The 17,953-nt window shown below is 43.5% G+C and overlaps 1 protein-coding gene across 1 annotated transcript in view; it reads left to right on the top strand.

The window, feature by feature from the left end:
• The window catches only part of LOC119970440 (aminopeptidase Q-like), a 239,078-nt gene that overhangs the window by 129,159 nt on the left and 91,966 nt on the right, over positions 1-17,953 (top strand). The window contains exon 11 of the mRNA XM_038805049.1: positions 17,796-17,872. Within this exon, the coding sequence (XP_038660977.1) occupies positions 17,796-17,872 (77 nt within the window). The remainder of the gene's footprint in view (positions 1-17,795; positions 17,873-17,953) is intronic.

Raw genomic sequence — 17,953 nt, 5'->3', positions numbered from 1 at the left:
ATTAGGGGGGATTTTAACATGGTTCTTGATCCTTAGATGGATCGGCCGTGCCCCAAGTACTTCAAGGTGTCAGCAATGGTGAAAGAACTATTGTGTGTGTGTGTGTGTGTGTGTGTGTGGGGGGGGGGGGGAGGTTGGGGGGGAAGGGGGAGGGGGGAGGGGGGGGAGATTCAGGCATGAGGCGGTTCTTTGAAGGCCTGGATTTTCCAGTGGTGGTTAAGGGGAAGGTGCAGGGATTTGGTGTTCTGATTGGACTGGGAGAAGTGAGAGTTGTGTGGGTTTTATGCGGTCTAGGAAGGTCCAGGGTCCAGATGGATTCCCAGCTGAATTCTGTAAAAGTATGTTACGGAGTTGGGGCCCCTGTTATTGGAGATATTTAATGAGTCAGCGGGCAAGGGGGAGAGCTCCCGCCCACATTGACACAGGCATCAATTTTGCTTTTTTTAAAGGAGGATAAAGATCTGGAAGAGCGTGGACCATATCGTCCAATATTGTTGTTTAATGTGGATGCAAAGCTATTGGCTAAGGGCCCCTGTGACAAGTGTTTGCACGGATAATGTTAGTTTGGGGTATTTTCATATGTATCGGGAAACGAGGCAGGAGTGTCCGTGTTTTTTAAAATTATCTCTGTTGCTTTTTTCATTGATGATCGAGCCTCTGGGAATGGCGCTTAGGGCTTCGAGGGTGTGGAGGAGTATAGTGAGAGGGGAGATGAGATGGAGCATCACGTCTCGCTGTATGCGGACAATCTGTTGTACGTCATAGGCCCAGTGGAGTATGGATAGGATTATGGGGATATTGACGGAGTTTGGGTCCATCTCAGGGTATAAGGTCAATTTAGGAAAAAGCAAAGTATTCCCGGTGAACGCTCGGGTGCAGGGGAGGGGCATGGAGAGGTTATCGTTTTGGCTGGTTAAGTCAAGTTTTCCTTATTTGGGAATACAGGTGGTGCAAAGTTGGGCCCAACTGCATATGATTGAATTTAGCAAACCTGATGGAGGGGATGAGGGAGGACTTTAAGAGGTGGGATGTCCTGCTACTATCGCTGGCTGGGTGGGTCCAGAAAGTAAAGTTGATGGTCTTGTCTAAGTTTCTGTTTAGTTTTCAGAATCTCTTTATTTTTGTGCCCAAGTCTTTCTTTGGAAGGGTGAATAGGATAATTTCTGAGTTTATATGGGCGGGTAAGGTACCCCAGGTTAGGAGGGCATTTTGGAAAGGGACAGTCGAAGAGGTGCATTGATGTTGCCGAGCTTGCTGATTGATTACTGGGCAGCGAATGTTGAGATGGTTAGGTGGGCGGTGAAGGCGGGATTAAATTTGAGGAATCTGAGGAGGGGTTCTTTTTGAGGTGGAAACTGTTCATCACCTTCCTTAAGGAATGGTAAACATCAGCGAGGTGGGGGAGAGGTGTTGGAGTTATTTTACTATACTGGGGTTGTTTTTTATGACTTTTGATTTAAAACTTGGTTTTTGTGGTTTGTAAATAATCTGAAAAAGTCTTGAGTAAAAATATTTTAAAAGATATATATTCCAAGTGGGGTCCGACCAGAGCCGAATACACCTTCAGCAGTACATCCCTGCTCTTGCATTCTAGCCCTCTGGAAATGAATGCCGACATTGCATTTCCCTTTCTAACTGCCAGCTGAACCTGCACATTAACCTTAAGAGAATCCTGAACTTGGACTCCAAAGTCCGTTTATGTTTCAGATTTCTGAAGTCTTACCCCAATTGAAAAGTCTATGCCTCTGTTTGTCCTACCAAAGTACAAAACCGAATAGTTTTCCACATTGTATTCCATCTGCCACATCCTTGCCCAATCTCCTAGTCTGACCAAGACCTTCTGCAGCCTCCCCACTTCCTCAACACTACCTGACCCTCTACATATCTTTATATCATCAGCAAACTTAGCAACAATGCCCTCAGTTCCTTCTTCCATAATTTATATTTATATTAATATTAATTGTGAATAGTTGTCGTCCCAACACTGACCCCTGAGGCACACCACGAGTCACCGGCTGCCAACCTGAAAAAGACTCCTTTATCCCCACTCTCTGCCTCTGCCAGTCAGTCAATCCTCTATCCATACTAGTACCTACCATGGGCTCTTATCGCATTTAGCAGCCTCCTGTGCAGCACCTTGTCAAAAGGCCTTCTGAAAATCTAAATAGATAACGTCCACTGGCTCTCCTTTATTTAACTTTATCGTTATCTGCTTAAAGAATTCTACAATTGTGTCAGGCATGACCTGCCCTTGACAAAGCCGTGCTGACTCAGTCTTATTTTATCATGCACTTCCACAATCTCATCCTAAATAAAGTACTCTAAAATATTACCAATGACCAAAGTCGGGCTAACCGCTAAATAATTTCCCGTCTTCCGCCTCCCTCCCTTCTTAAACAAGGGTGTTACATTAACCATTTTCCAGTCCTCTGAGACCCTCTCTACCTCCAGTGACTCTTGAAAGATCACCACCAATGCCTCCAAGCCTCCTCCGCTATATTCTTTAGAACCCTGGGGTGCAGCCTATCTGGTCCGGGTGATTTAACCACCTTCAGACCTTTTACCTTCCCCAGCACTTTCTCCTTAGTGATGGCCACTACACTCAACTCCACCCCCTGATTTTCCTGAAGTTCTGGTATGGTACCGGTGTCTTCCACTGTGAAGACTGATGCAAAGTAACTATTCAGTTTCTCTACCATTTCTTTGTTCCCCATTACTACTTTTCCAGCCTCATTTTCCAATGGTCCAATGTCTATTCTTGCCTCTTTTACCTTTAATACATTGAAAAAAACTCGTTATCTTCTTTTCTATTAATAGCTAACATACATTCATATTTCATCTTCTCCCCACTTATTGCTTTTTTAGTTGTCCTCTGCTTGCTCTTCAAGGCTTCCCAACCCTCTGGATTCCCACTAATCCTTGCGCCTTGTATGCTCTTCCTTTTGCTTTTATCCTGTCCTTGACTTCCCTTGTCAGCCATGGTTGCCTCATCCTCCTCCCTTTTGCATGTTTCCTCTTCTTGGTATGAATTTTTGTTGTGCGTTCCGAATAACCCCCAAAAGGCAACTTAATAGAGGTTTATAAGATGATGAGGGGGGATAGATGGAGTGGACGTTCAGAGAATATTTCCTCGGGTGGATGTAGCTGTTACAAGGGGGCATAACTATAAGATTCAGGATGGGAGATATAGGAGGGATATCTGAGGTAGGTTCTTTACTCAGAGAGTGGTTAGGGTGTGGAATGGACTGCCTGCTGTGATGTGGAGTCGGACACTTTAGGAACTTTCAAGCGGTTATTGGATAGGCACATGGAGCACACCAGAATGACAGGGAGTGGGATAGCTTGATCTTGGTTTCGGACAATGCTCGGCACAACATCGAGGGCCAAAGGGCCTGTTCTGTGCTGTGTTCTATGTTCTAAAAGCTTCTTCCATTCCCAAACATCATACTTGCCAATTTTGATGTGCGATACCAGCTCATTTAATAATAATAATCTTTATTAGTGTCCCTAGTAGGCTTACATTAACACCGCAATGAAGTTACTGTGAAAATTCCCTCGCCGCCACACTAAGGCACCTGTTTGGGCACACTGAGGGAAAATTCAGAATGTCCAATTTACCTTCTTTTGTATACTGTGCGCATTTAGGTACAACACCCTCAATCCTACGTTGACCGCACCACTCTCACAGTTGTTCCCTTATCTGCTGTACCTGAAGTTAGATTCCAGCCGCTTTCCATACTCTCGTTTCTTTTATTTGTACTGGCAACTTTATTCACCTCTCCTGACTCCTTGGCCTCAAACTAGTTTAAAGTCCTCATCATTAACCAGTAATCCTACCTTGTCCTTTAACTTTGATTTTCTAATTTTTCATATAACTGAACCCTCCCTCCCACTATTTAGTTTGAAGTCCTATCTACAACTCTATTATGTGATTCACCAGGGCTCTGGTCCCAGCTTGATTCAGGTGAGGAACAGCTCCCTCCTTCCCCAGTACATGCTAATGTCCCATGAATTCAAACCCATTTCTCGCATAATGACCGTTGACCCCCACATTTGCCTCTTTAATCTTATTAACTCGGTGCCAATTAGCTCTTGGCTCAGGTAGTAATCCAAAGATTATTATCTTTTTGGTTCTGCTTTTTAATTTAGCCCATATCTGCTCATATTCCTTCAGCAGAACCTCTATCCTGTACTACCTATGTTGTTGGTACCTACATGGACCATGACTGCTGGATCGTTACCCTCCCACTTGTTCTGGGCCAGGGTTTAGAGAACCCCAAAGTGTATCATGGAGTTCACCTGACCCACAACTTTTAATAGATTGTGGTATGGGGAGCACACTGTCCACTCTATAGGTGTGGTAGAGCAGAAATGGAAAAATATTTTTTAAAGCAAAACAATGTTTATTCTATGAACTCAAGTTAACCTTTTTAAAACATACTGTGAACATCTTAGCAACTATCAATTCAAATACAACCTCCAAAGAATACAACACTAAGTAATCCTTGAGCTTTCCTTTTAACATCCATAAGACTTAAAACAAAATATTTTAACAGAAGCACCTCAGGCTTAACTTCACTATTGAGAACAGTTACCACGTTGAAATCAGCAAATAGACATTCATAAGCTTGCAGAGATTAACACAAATCCTGCTGTGATTGCAGCTTCTCCAAAACTAAAATGAAACCAATCCCACCCTGCAGCAAAAAGCCTAAAGCAAAAGTAAAAAGCTGACAGACATCCCAGCTCCCCACACTCTCTGACATCACTGCAGTAATAAACACCCATTTCTTAAAGGTACTCTCACTACAGATATTTAGGTACATACCCATTTATAAGCACCCATTTCTTAAAGGTACTCTCACATGACGCCTCCCCCTAAGAAAAAATAAATAAACCATCAACTTCAAGATGGTTTCATTTTTCACCTTTGCACTATCCTTTAAGAAATGCACACAGTAAATATACTTTTTTGTTTCAAGAAATAACACACACAAACAGGTATAATAATATAGTCCATTTTGTTTCTTCCTCCTCCAACTGGAATCCTTCTCGATTGACAGTCTCTTTGAACAAGAAAGTCTCTGCACGATCCATCCATTTCTCTATGCCTCAGCATTTCTCTTTAAAGTCAGATACTTTAGATCAATCTGATCACAGAGTCCCTTGTAATTCTCCAACACAGGAGCATTGGTTATCACAGCTTTCAGGCAGTCAAATGCCTGTTGAAAGTCCGCTGTCCACTGAAATTTTTGACGTTTCTTCAGCAAGTCTATCAGTGGAGCAACTACGCTACAAAGCTTTTGCACAAATATTCGATCAAATCCACTCAAGCCAAGAAATCAGATTATTTCCCTTCGTCTTGAGGGTATCGGAAACTCCTCAATAACTGTTGGTTTCACATCCCATGGGACCATTCGACCCCGTCCGATTGTATGGCCAAATAAAGTGACTTGGGCTTTTCCAAATTTACGTTTGGCTCGGTTTATCGCCAAACCTGCCTTTTGAAGTCGATCGGATAACTCTATAATATATTTTAAATGTTCTTTCCATGTCTGGCTGAAAATTACCAGATCGTTGATGTATACCGCACTATTGGGTAATCCAGAAACGACTTTGTTACTTAACTGTTGAAATGTGGCTGGGGCGTTTTTCATGTCAAATGGCATAACTTTGAATTAGTATATACCATCTGGAGTCACAAAAGCTTAAATCTCCTTCGCCCTTTTGGATAACAGTACCTGCCAGTAACCTTGAAGTAAATCAAGTTTGGTAATAAAAGCTGATTGTACCACTTTCTCAATGTAATCCTCCAGACGTGGGATAGGATAAGAATCCATTCTTGTAACTGCATTAACCTTTCTATAGTCCACACACAACCATTGGGTACCATCTGGTTTAGGTGCCGTCACTATGGGTGAGCTCCATTGTCTGCAACCCAGTTTAATTATGCCATTTTTAAGCATACTCTCAATCTCTTTATTAACCTGTGCCAATTTTAAAGGGTTAAGTCTATGTGGATGTTGTTTGATTTGAACAGTATTTCCCACATCTACATCATGTATAGCCATTTTAGTACTTCCTAATTTATGTCCACAAACTTGCCCATGTGATTTCAATAACTCTTTCTGGTCAGTTCGTTTTTCATCTGGAAGGTAACTCAATTTTTTATCCCAATTTTGAAGAACATCCTCATTTTCCAATTTAATTTGAGGTATGTCAAATTCACAGTCATCTGCATTTGGTTCGTCACTGAGTTAGAATCATTACAACCTCCTCTTTTTTTCTCTCCTTCCCTTTCAAAGTACCCTTTAAGCATATTCACATGGCACACTCGGTGAGTCTTCCTTCTATTTGGTGTTTTTACCACATAATTCACCTCAGTTAATTTCCTTTCAATCAGATATGGTCCACAAAATCTTGCTTTTAAAGATTCACCCACCACTGGTAACAACACTAAAACTTTATCTTCACTGGCAAAACTACAAACTTTGAATTTCTTGTCCGCTACCCGTTCCACCACATTTTGTACAACTTTTAAATGTTGTCCAGCCAATTCCCCTGCTCTATTTAATCATTCCCTAAAATTTGACACATAATCCAATAATGTAATTTCCGATTTCTCACTCACCAATTTTTCCTCAATCAATTTAAGTGGTCCACTTACCTCATGACCAAAAATTCGTTCAAAAGGACTGAATTTGGTTGAGTCATTAGGAGCATCCCTAATTGCAAACAGTACGAATGGAATTCCTTTATCCCAATCCTCTGGATAATCTTGACAATAAGCCCTCAACATTGTCTTTCATGTCTGATGCCACCTTGCTAACGCTCCCTGCGATTCTGGATGGTACGCAGTTGATTTAAATTGTTTTATTCCTAAGCTATCCAAAACTTCTTTGAATAACCTGGAGGTAAAATTTGATCCTTGATCCGATTGTATTTCTGTGGGTAGTCCATACCTAGTAAAGAATTTAAGTAACTCCTCCACAATCTTTTTAGCTGTAATATTACATACTGGAATGGCCTGTGGAAACCTAATAGACACATCCATTGCAGTCAAAAGATATTGTTTCCCACATTTTGTTTTTGGAAGCCGTCCTATGCAATCAATTGGGACCCTTGTAAAAGATTCCTCAAATGCTGGAATGGGGGTATTAAGGGCGCTGGCTTTATCACTACCTGAGTTTTCCCCATCACTTGACATGTGTGACACGATTGACAAAATTTAACAACATCTTTATGTAGTCCAGGCCAATAAAAATGTTTTTGTATTTTAGCTTGATTTTTCCTTATTCCCAAATGACCACCCACTGGTACCTCATGTGCAACTCGCAATAGCTCCTTTCTATACCCTACTGGCAATACCACTTGATGAACTTTTGCCCACTTTTCATCCGCCTGGCATATGTAAAGGTCTCCATTTTCTCATCAAGACATCACTTATACAGTAATAACACTCTGGTATACACTCAGATTCCTGTTCCGTATATACTTTCTGATACATCCATTTTATTTCCATATCTTTCTGTTGTAACTCCGCCAATTTTCCTGAACTAAAAATATCCGCCTCATACTCCACCTGTTCTTGTTCTTTTTCAGCTATCTGATCAAAAATTGTTTCTGATAATTGCACTTCAACTTCATCTACTCTTTGATTTCTCCTCTTGTTTTAACCTGTGACTTTGCGACCTTGTTACTACACAATCCGGAAAAAATCCCAGGATATTCGTCCTTCAACACTTCTGTTGTCTGATTTTCCACTGGTTTATCAACCACAGTAGGCATCACTCTCACCTGCGATCCAGCTATGTCATTACACAAGATAAACTGTATTCCTCGACAAGATAGTTTCTCTATTACTCCTACTACCATTTCACCACTCTTCACTGGACTTTCCAACCTTACCTTATATAATGAAACACTACTCCTCTCACCCTGAATTCCACATATTACCACCTTTTCTGGCAATATTCTTCCCAAACTACATAACTCCTCATCTCTTACCATTAAAGATTGACTAGCTCCCGTACCTCTTAAAATTGTGACTTCTGTACCTACTCCTCCTGATACACATGAGTAAACTTTACCCACACAAGTAAATTCATTAAAGACATCTCTAACCTTCTGATCAATAACCTCTTGATCAAGCTGTACAATCTTTTGCCTATCCTTCACTTCACTTGGGCTCTCCTTTACCACTTTAACAAACCCCACTGTCTTATCTTGTTTTACTACATCAGCCTTCCCAGTGCTTTTCTTCCACCACCAACACTGTGACTTTACATGGCCTAATTTATTACAGGGAAAACATTTGAAATTTTCATTTTTTTTCCACCGTCCTGGATTTCTTTTTTAATCTGAGGTACACTCTCTTTATTATCTCCCATTTGATCACCTTTACCTTTACCACTTGAATATTTCTCATGTGTCCAGTTTCTATCCCTCACAGGCTGAAACTAATGTCGGAAACCAAGCTTTGATTTATGAACTAATTCATAATCATCTGCCATTTGTGCTGCTGATCTCGCAGTTTTAATGAAATGAAATGAAATGAAAATTGCTTATTGTCACAGGTAGGCTTCAAATGAAGTTACTGTGAAAAGCCCCTAGTCGCCACATTCCGGTGCCTGTTCGGGGAGGCTGGTACGGGAATTGAACCGTGCTGCTGGCCTGCCTTGGTTTGCTTTGAAAGCCAGCGATTTAGCCCAGTGTGCTAAACCAGCCCCTAACCCTCTGCTCTTCCACATGAGTTCTCACTACATCAGGAATTGAATTTTGAAACTCCTCCAAAAGTATAATTTCTCTGAGAGCTTCATACATTTTGTGTATTTTCAAAGCCCTTATCCACCGATTAAAATTAGTCTGAGCTTTTCACACTCCATGTATGTTTGACCAAATTATTTCCTTAAATTTCTAAACCTTTGTCTGTAGGCTTCAGGCACTAATTCATATGCACCTAAGATGGATTTTTTCACCTCCTCCGGTAGTGATGCAAACACTTCACTAGCCCTACTTATCAGCTTTGTTTGAATCAGTAATACCCAATGTCCTGTGGCCATTTCATTTGTTTAGCTACCTTCTCAAATGAAATGAAAAAGGCTTCTACTTCCTTCTCATCAAACCTTGGCAATGCTTGGATATATTTAAATAGATCCCCACCAAGGCTTTGATTTTGACGATCTTTCTCACCATCCTCATCACTATCTGTATGTTTCCCTTTACGTCTGCTAATTTTAACTGACTGTCATATTTCATGGCCATTTTCTGAAGTTCAAACTCTCTCTCTTTATCTTTTTCCCTGATTTGTATCTCCCTTTCTCTTTCTTTTTCTCTGATAGGGCTATACTTTATTTTCTCCTTTCTTCTCTCTCCTATTCTTTTTCCACTCTCTCTCTCTTTCTTTTTCCTCTCAATCTCTTTCTCTTTCTTTTTCCACTCTCTCTCTTTATTTCCCTCTCTTTTGTATTCAAGCTGCTTTAATTCTTTCTCTTGTTCCATTTGTTTAATCTGTAACTGAATTTTTGCCATTTCCAATGAGTCAGACTGTGTCTCAGGCAACTTTAAATGCTTAGCCACCACCATAATGACCTCACCTTTTCACATGTTGTCAGGTAATGTTAACTGCAATGTTTTTGCCAAATCTAACAGTCTGCTTTTAGTCTCTGTCCATAAGGTACTGCGTGTGACCGTCTCCACCCCCAAAAACATCAGAGCCTCTAAAAGAGCTATTGTCCACAACACACTCCCCACTTAAACTGGAATACCACACCTGAAAAGCAACCACAATATGCTCATACCTCACTGTCTTTAAGTTCACTCAGCCAATCCAATAGATAGACCTTTATTCCGGATGAGCCCCCAATTTATTATGGGCCAGGGTTTAGAGAACCCCAAAGTGTATCATGGAGTTCACCTGACCTGCAACTTTTAATAGATTGTGGTATGGGGAGCACACTGTCCACTCTACAGGTGTGATACAGCAGAAATGGAAAAGTATGTTTTAAAAGCAAAGCAATGTTTATTCTATGAACTCAAGTTAACCTTTTTAAAACATACAGTGGACATCTTAGCAACTATCAATTCAAATACAACTCCCAAAGAATACAACACTAATTAATCCTTGGGTTTTCCTTTTAACATCCATAGGACTTAAAACAAAATCTTTAAACAGAAGCGCTTCAGGCTTAACTTCACCACTGAGAACAGTTACCATGTTGAAAATCCCAAATGGACACTCATAAACTTGCAGAGATTAACACACATCCTGCTGTGATTGCAGCTTCTCCAAAACTAAAATGAAACCAAACCCACCCTGCAACAAAAAGCCTAAAGCGAAAGTAAAAAGCTGACAAACAGCCCAGCTCCAGCCACTCTCTGACATCACTGCAGTAATAAACACCCATTTCTTAAAGGTACTCTCACTACAGATATTTATATACACACCCATTTATAAATACCCATTTCTTAAAGGTACTCTCACATGACACACTCCAAGTTCCTCTGCAGCCTAGATGAGATATCCGGAACCCAAGCACCAGGCAGGCAACGCAATCTTCAGGACTCTCGATCCTGGTCACAGGGAACAGTGCCTATGCTAGCTACACTATCACCGATTATGACTACATTTATTTTCTCCCCCCCCCCCCCCACCCCCCACAAACTTGAACGGCTCCCTGTACCACGGTGCTGTGTTCAGTTTGCTCACCCTCCCTGCAGTCCCCGTTCCTGTCCACACAGGAAGCAAGAATATCAAACCTGTTGGACTACGGCAACCCTACCTCCTGGATCCCTCTAACTGCTTCACCCATTGTCACACCCTCCTATCCCTGACCATGGGCCGAATTCATGGTAGTTAATCTATGGAGTCTGACTGCCTCTTGAAACACAGTGAAAAGGTACCTCTCCCCCGCCCTGATTTGTTGCAGCGTCTGAAGCGCAGAATCCAGCTCATCAACACCGAGCCATAGTTCCTTCAGCAACCAACACATGCTACAGATGTGGTTACTCGGAACCACAATGGGGTCCACCAACTCCCACATCATGCAGGTACAATGCATTGCCTGGCCCTGCATCACTATTTTATTTAATTAGCTTTTAATTTGTTATTTTTCAATTTCCAGCTGGCTTTTAGTCTTTCTAATCTGTAAAATATGTCTTTTAACCTTTAATCTGAAAGTAAATTAGAATAGGTAATGAAAATTAGTATTTATTTCACAAAATTTGCCTACAAATACCTTTTTGTTTGTTTTAAGCCAACTAGCAGCACTTCACTGAAAGCCTATTCTGGCCTCTGTTGCTCGCTGGCATTTGTTAGGCACCTTTTTAAGGTCGCGAACTTGCTACTGTAAACCACTCACTCATTGAATACTCCAGACAATACAGTAATTATGGCTGGGATTGAATTACTTTGCTTCAAGTATTCTTAATCAGTAGAAGAGTGGAAAGGATGTTGTTAATTTATGGAACGGGTTATTATAATCTGCAGGGAACTGACAGGAGCTCAGATTTGAGAGATTAATCAGATGATTTTAAAGCCATATACAACATTGCAAATTATGCCAGGTTTGGGAAACAAGTGCTATGAAAGAAAGTTTATATAGTACCCTTACTGAGTTCAGGATATTGGTAGCGAGTGAGACTATTTTTCACTGCAGCAAAGAAGACTCGGAGAAGGTTTAATAAAAGTGTTGAAAATTACGAGGAATTTATATGGGCTGTATAGGGATAGAAAATCTTCTATTTGGGAATTATTGATGAGAGGTTTTCAGTTCAACGTTGTCTGAAAGAGGGGATTGTTTAGGAGTGTAGAATCCACAGAGTGACCACAAGGAAATGATAGGTGGGATGTAAAATCCGGGCTAATCAATATACGCAAACTAGAGTCATCAGCAAAAGGTTGGGCAGTGTAGTGCACCTGGCTGTGTCTGCCTCGGACCTGTCCTGAGCGCAACTGAGCTTCCCACCAATGTCCGGAAGCACCAGACTTAACCAAGTGCAGCTCCGATGGTGCGACCCCACCCCATGGCGTGTGGCATGGTCTGGTGCCAAAAAAGGAACCTGGCTAAACGTGTCTCCAGAGATCCTGTGGTCTGCTTCCTCATCCCCTGCTTGAAAGTTTGGACCGCAAGCTCAGCCAATGCGTTCAATGCCAGACGGTATGGAGCGGCGCACGTGTGGCGGATTCTGTTGGATTGCATGAATGAGCTGAACTCTACACCGATAAAGGCTGTGCCGTTATCGGAAATGAGCTCCTCTGAGATGCCATGTGTGCTAAATATCTGGGCTAAGCCATTCAATCATAGCCTTCGTGGTTGCTGCTGCATCAAGTGCACTTCCATCCATTTGGAGTGGTGTCAACTATTAGGAGGAACATGGATCCCTGGAATGATCCAGCAAAGTCAACATGGAGGCGGGAACAAGGTCGACCTGGCTATTCCCACAGGTGGAGGGCTGCCGCTGGTGGCAGCTTTTCATGTTCCTGGCATTGCACACACCACGGGTCCAACCTCTCTATGTTGGCGTCTATTCCAGGCCACCAGACATAACTGTGGGCCAACATTTTCATCTTGGAAACTCCCGGATGCCCATTGTGGAGATGCTGTACAAGCGGGCCGGCTTTCTTACTGATACCAAGATTGGCATTCCCCAAGGGATGATGCTGTCCTCAGTGCTGAGCTCTGCAATTTTGGTTGTGTACCAGTACCCATCCAGAAAATCTGTTGCCAGTCCTTGCACGACAACTCGAGGTAGCCTAACCATGGTTGTCCACGGGTAAATGGGGTCACCATGGTACTGATGATGGTCAATGGTTTCCCGGTGAATGTTGCCAGCTGTGCCTTGGTATCCTTAAGCCAGGATACCCATGTGGAACCTACGGAAAGTTTATTGTTTATTGCTAAGGAGGATAGAGACAGCAACCCCATGTTGATTTCCATGTCCAGGGGTGACCATTGACCTGAAGCTTTACTCTAATCAGGGCCACTTTTGCAGTGAACCAGTTTAACTATATTTGGTTCCTTAGGGCGGGAAATGTGCAAAATGCTGGCTTGGGGTGCATGTGTCACCTGGCCAGGGCGATACGTTTGCTGTTGATTCTGGTAGCCTCAACCGCCAGGGTCCCTGTGACTGTAAGTGCAGCACTACTGTGTATATTCCTCATCGTTCTCCAGGAGATGTCCTGTCGGGCCATGGTGGCCCTTGACTGTCACGTTTGCTCATGACACTGTTATAGTGTTGACTGGGTTATGTGAGCCCTATCCTTAGATGGAGTCACTGTTCAGAACAGAGGCCAGCCAATGCTGCGTACGCCATAAGCAGTGGAATCCTGGATCTCCTGGATTCCCTTTTCCACATTCTCACGGGAGAGTGACAGCTCCATGGCTCTTTTAGGCCCAAGGCTGGAACCGCTAACGGCTTTCTTTCATTCGCCATATTGTTAATGCCACACACCAAACAATCTCTTAACATCTCAGGGAGGGATGGCCAAAGTCGCAATGTTCGACGAACTTACAAAGGCACATCAGAAATTCCGTAACCGATTCCCCAGTGGTTTGTCGAGCAGTATTGATCAGTACCTCTACATAATCACCGATGGCTTAGGGTCGTAATGATTTGCAACAAGTTCCATGAGTTTGCTAAAGGTCCTCGAGTCCAGGATGGCTTTTGGGAAAGTCTAGAATGAGGGATCACTGTTTAAAAATAAGGGTCACCCATTTAAGAAGAGATGAGGAGAATTTGTTTCTCTGAGGGGCATAAGTATTTGGAACTCTTTTCCTCAAAAGACGGTGGAATCAGAGTCATTGAATGTTTTTAAGGCGGAGGTAGATAGATTCTTGATATGCAAGGAGGTGAAAGGATTCGGGGGTAGATTGGAATTGAGTTGGGTTTGTAATCAGATCAACAATGATCTTATTGAATGGCGGAGCAGGCTCGATGCGCGGGGTGATCTACTCCTCTTAATTCGTATGTCCGTAAATATAGAAATTATTTCTCTGGTTGCAGGATGGGCCAAGGTTTAGGAACACCAAAGTATATTATGGAGTTCACCTGACCTATAAATTAATGTTGAATTTGGCAAGGATGAACACAAGAGCCTTCCCTTCAGGTGTGATTCATCAGTCCTCCCAGGCACTTTAATCAAAATAAGCTTTATTCTAAGAACTTAGTTGACATTTATATAAACACACAGCAAGATTTTTTATCAATTAGAAACATTTTTTTTTGAAAATCTTTTTATTGGCTTTTCTCATATTTATAAACAGTTGTGTATATACATTACATTTTTCTTGCCCGTGCTAATTTATTTTATTTTACAAAGACGTTTGTTTTGTCCTTCATTTAACTAACTCTATGTACATTTTGTTGGCCTCTGGATCGGTCTATGATACCCCCTCCTTCCTTCCCCATGCCTCCCGCCACCCATTGGCTTCAGAACCATTCCTCTCTTCTTGTGGTTTCCCCACCTTCCTTCCACCCCCACTCCCCTCCCTGGGTTGCGCAGTCTTTTGGTTCCTCCTTTTTTTTCCTAGCTAACTCCTCGTTGTCGGCCTCAACAGGTTTTGGAACAGGCCGATGAACTGCTCCCAAGCACCCAGGAAGCCTTCCTCTGACCCTCGGGTGGCGTACTTAATCTTCTCCAGGTGGAGAAATTACGCGAGGTCAGCGAGCCAGTCTGCAGCCGTGGGTGGTGCTGCCAAACGCCAGCTGAGCAGGATTCTCCGGCGTGCGATTAGGGCAGCAAAAGCAAGGGCGTTGGCTACCTTCCCCATGTGTAACTCTGGCTGCTCAGATGCCCTGAAGATTGCCACTATTGGGCATGGCTTCACCCTCACCCCCACAACCTTGCACATTGCCTCGGAGAAGGCTGTCCAGAACCCAGCAGGCAAGCCCAGAACATGTGGGTGTGGTTGACCGGGCCCCTCTGGCACCGCTCACATTTGTCCTCCACCTCCGGGAAAAAGCTGCTCATTCGGATTCTGGTCAGGTGCGCTCTGTGCACCACTTTGAGCTGCATTCGGCTTAGCCTTGTGCAGGAGGAGGTGGAGATCACCCTGCTCAGTGCTTCGCTGCAGAGTCCCCATCCCACCTCAGTCCCAGTTCGTCCTCTCATTTTTGTCTGGTCTCGTCCAGTGGTGTTCAAACTCAGTCCAGTAGCTATCCGTATATTTTCCCACATAGCCCCCTCTTCTCGCTGCTTGTGCTTATCAGGTACTCTAGTAGTGTGTTTTCTGAGGCCACGGAGTACCCTACTGTCTCTTTGCGGAGGAAGTGTTTTATTTGGAGGTGTCTAAATTCCTGTCCTTCCTAGTTTCCACTTCCTCATCAGTTTGTCCAGTGTCGCCAGTGTGTGTCCTACATAGAAGTCCCCGGCCATCAGTGTGCCTCGTCCCGCCTCCATCTTTTGAAGGTGGTCTCTCGCATGGCTGGGGGGAATCTGTGATTGCAGCAGATGGGGGACATTTTGGTTATCCAAAAGTGCTGTCTCAACTGGGTCCACGTTCTCAGCGTGGCTGCCACCACTCATTGTGTACCTTGCTGAGGAGGATGGGAGTGCTGCTGTGGCCAGGGCCCGGAGGGTCATTCCTTTACAGGATGCCTCCTCCATTTGTACCCAAGCTGTGTCGGTTTCTTGTACCCATTCCCTCACTTTTTCTGCCGTTGCTGCCCAGTGGTAGTATTGTAGGTTCGGTAGAGCCAGGCCCCCTCTGACTTGCCCTCTTTGCAATGTTGGTTTGGGAATTTTCGGGTTCTTAGCCCCCCCCCCCACACACACACACACACACACACACACACACATACACACACACAAATGCCATGATTAGATTGCCTACGTTTTGGAAAAAGGCCTTGGGGATGAAGATCAGGATGGATCTAAACAGGAAGAGGAACCTTGGCGTACGCTCATCTTGATCGTCTGCACTCTCCCTGCCAGGGTGAGTGGGAGTGAGCCCCACAGTTCAAGGTCTATTCTTACTTCCTCCACCAGGCTGCGGATCTGTGTCCAGTCTCAGGCTATATTGATCCCCAGGTAACGAAATCTATTCTGGGCCATTTTAAACAGGAGCCCCTTCAGCTCTGCCCCTCCCCCTTTTGGGTTCACTGGGAATGCCTCGCTTTTGCCCAGGTTAAGTTTGTAGCCCGAGAACGTTCCAAACTCTTTCAGTATTTGCAGTATTGCCTTCAGTCCCTCCTGTGGATTCGAGACACAGAGGAGCAGGTCATCTGCATGGAGTGAAACTCTGTGCTCTCTGTCTCTTCTCCGGATTCCTTTCCAGCTCTTTGAGTCCCACAGGGCTATCACCAGGGATTCAATTGCCAGTGTGAACAAGAGTGGGGTCAAGGGGCAGCCCTGACTTGTTCCTCTCTGTAGCTGGAAGTATTCAGAGCTGGCGGTGTTAGTTCGGAAACTCGCTTTGGGAACGTTGTACAGGAGCCGCACCCAGGCGGTGAATCCCGGTCCTCGCCCAAACTGTTCCAGTACCTCGAGGAGGTAGTTCCAGTCGACTCTGATGAAGGTCTTTTCTGCATCCAGGAAGACAATCACCTCTGTTGTTCTCTCCCTGGGGCGGGTCATTATCACATTCAGCAGCCGCCTGATGTTTGCTGTGAGCTGCCTACCATTGACAAGCCCATTTGGTCCTCTGCGACCACCTCTGGTACGCAGCCCTCCAGCCTTTTGGCCAGGACCTTTGTGATTATTTTCGCATCCAAGTTCAGCAGTGAAATGGGTCTGTATGATCCACATTCCGTCAGGTCTTTATCTTTTTTGGGTATCAGTGAGATTGTGGCCTGCACATCAATTACACACATAAAGACACCCAAAGCTGCAGTAATCTATGTATAATACTTAATGAATTCTCTCTTAACTGTTCCAATTCAAAAATAAAATCCCGTAACCCAAAAAAACCTTTTCAAGGGTGTGGCTTTTCCTCAGATTCTGACCTCATCTCACCAGCAGGTTTAAACACTTCCGGAAAGCAAACAATATCATAAAAGCCACCACCAAGATGATTTTTACTGGAACAGATATTTAAAATGAAACTAGAGACAGACAGGCCATAACATTTATTTCTCCTGGCTGAGTCCACAGCAGTCAAATCTGAACGTGAAAGTAAAAACAGCTCACAGAGCCACATCCCAGCTCCACCCACACAATGATATCATATTATAAGACAAGAACCTTTCTTAAAGGGACATTCCCATGACAGTTGAATGATTTCCCATGCCCTCTAAACCCACTTCATATGAGGACTGTGGATGATCTTATCTTAATGCATGCAAGGCCAGAAGAGGTGAACTAATTACGTTTTGAACGTATATTTTACACTACTGCAATTATTGATAGGAAACCAACAATAAGCATTCAGAAATTTAATCTCTACCCTTCAATTGCAGCCGACATTACACGAGGGGCAGCAGGGTAGCATGGTGGTTAGCATAAATGCTTCACAGCTCCAGGGTCCCAGGTTCGATTCCCGGCTGGGTCACTGTCTGTGTGGAGTCTGCACGTCCTCCCCCTGTGTGCGTGGGTTTCCTCCGGGTGCTCCGGTTTCCTCCCACAGTCCAAAGATGTGCGGGTTAGGTGGATTGGCCATGCTAAATTGCCCGTAGTGTCCTAATAAAAGTAAGGTTAAGGGGGGGGGTTGTTGGGTTACGGGTATAGGGTGGATACGTGGGTTTGAGTAGGGTGATCATGGCTCGGCACAACATTGAGGGCCGAAGGGCCTGTTCTGTGCTGTACTGTTCTATGTTCTATGTGACACTAATAAAGATTATTATTATTTCTTCTTTAGCTTCTCATGGTTTATTCCTATCTCTTGGATAAAGAATGGATCTGTGCAGCCCCTTTTCTGGCTTGAGAGAAAACGTAGTAAGTAATATATAATATAGTACTGTCTCCTGTCTCATTTTTTTACATTTTTAAAATAATATATTTTATTTCAAATACACA

The sequence above is a fragment of the Scyliorhinus canicula genome, chromosome 8, assembly GCF_902713615.1.
Source record: "Scyliorhinus canicula chromosome 8, sScyCan1.1, whole genome shotgun sequence".
NCBI classification, from domain to species: Eukaryota; Metazoa; Chordata; class Chondrichthyes; order Carcharhiniformes; family Scyliorhinidae; genus Scyliorhinus; species Scyliorhinus canicula.
The sequence above is the reverse complement of the archived record's forward strand: the minus strand, read 5'-3'. Positions and strand labels throughout refer to the sequence as shown.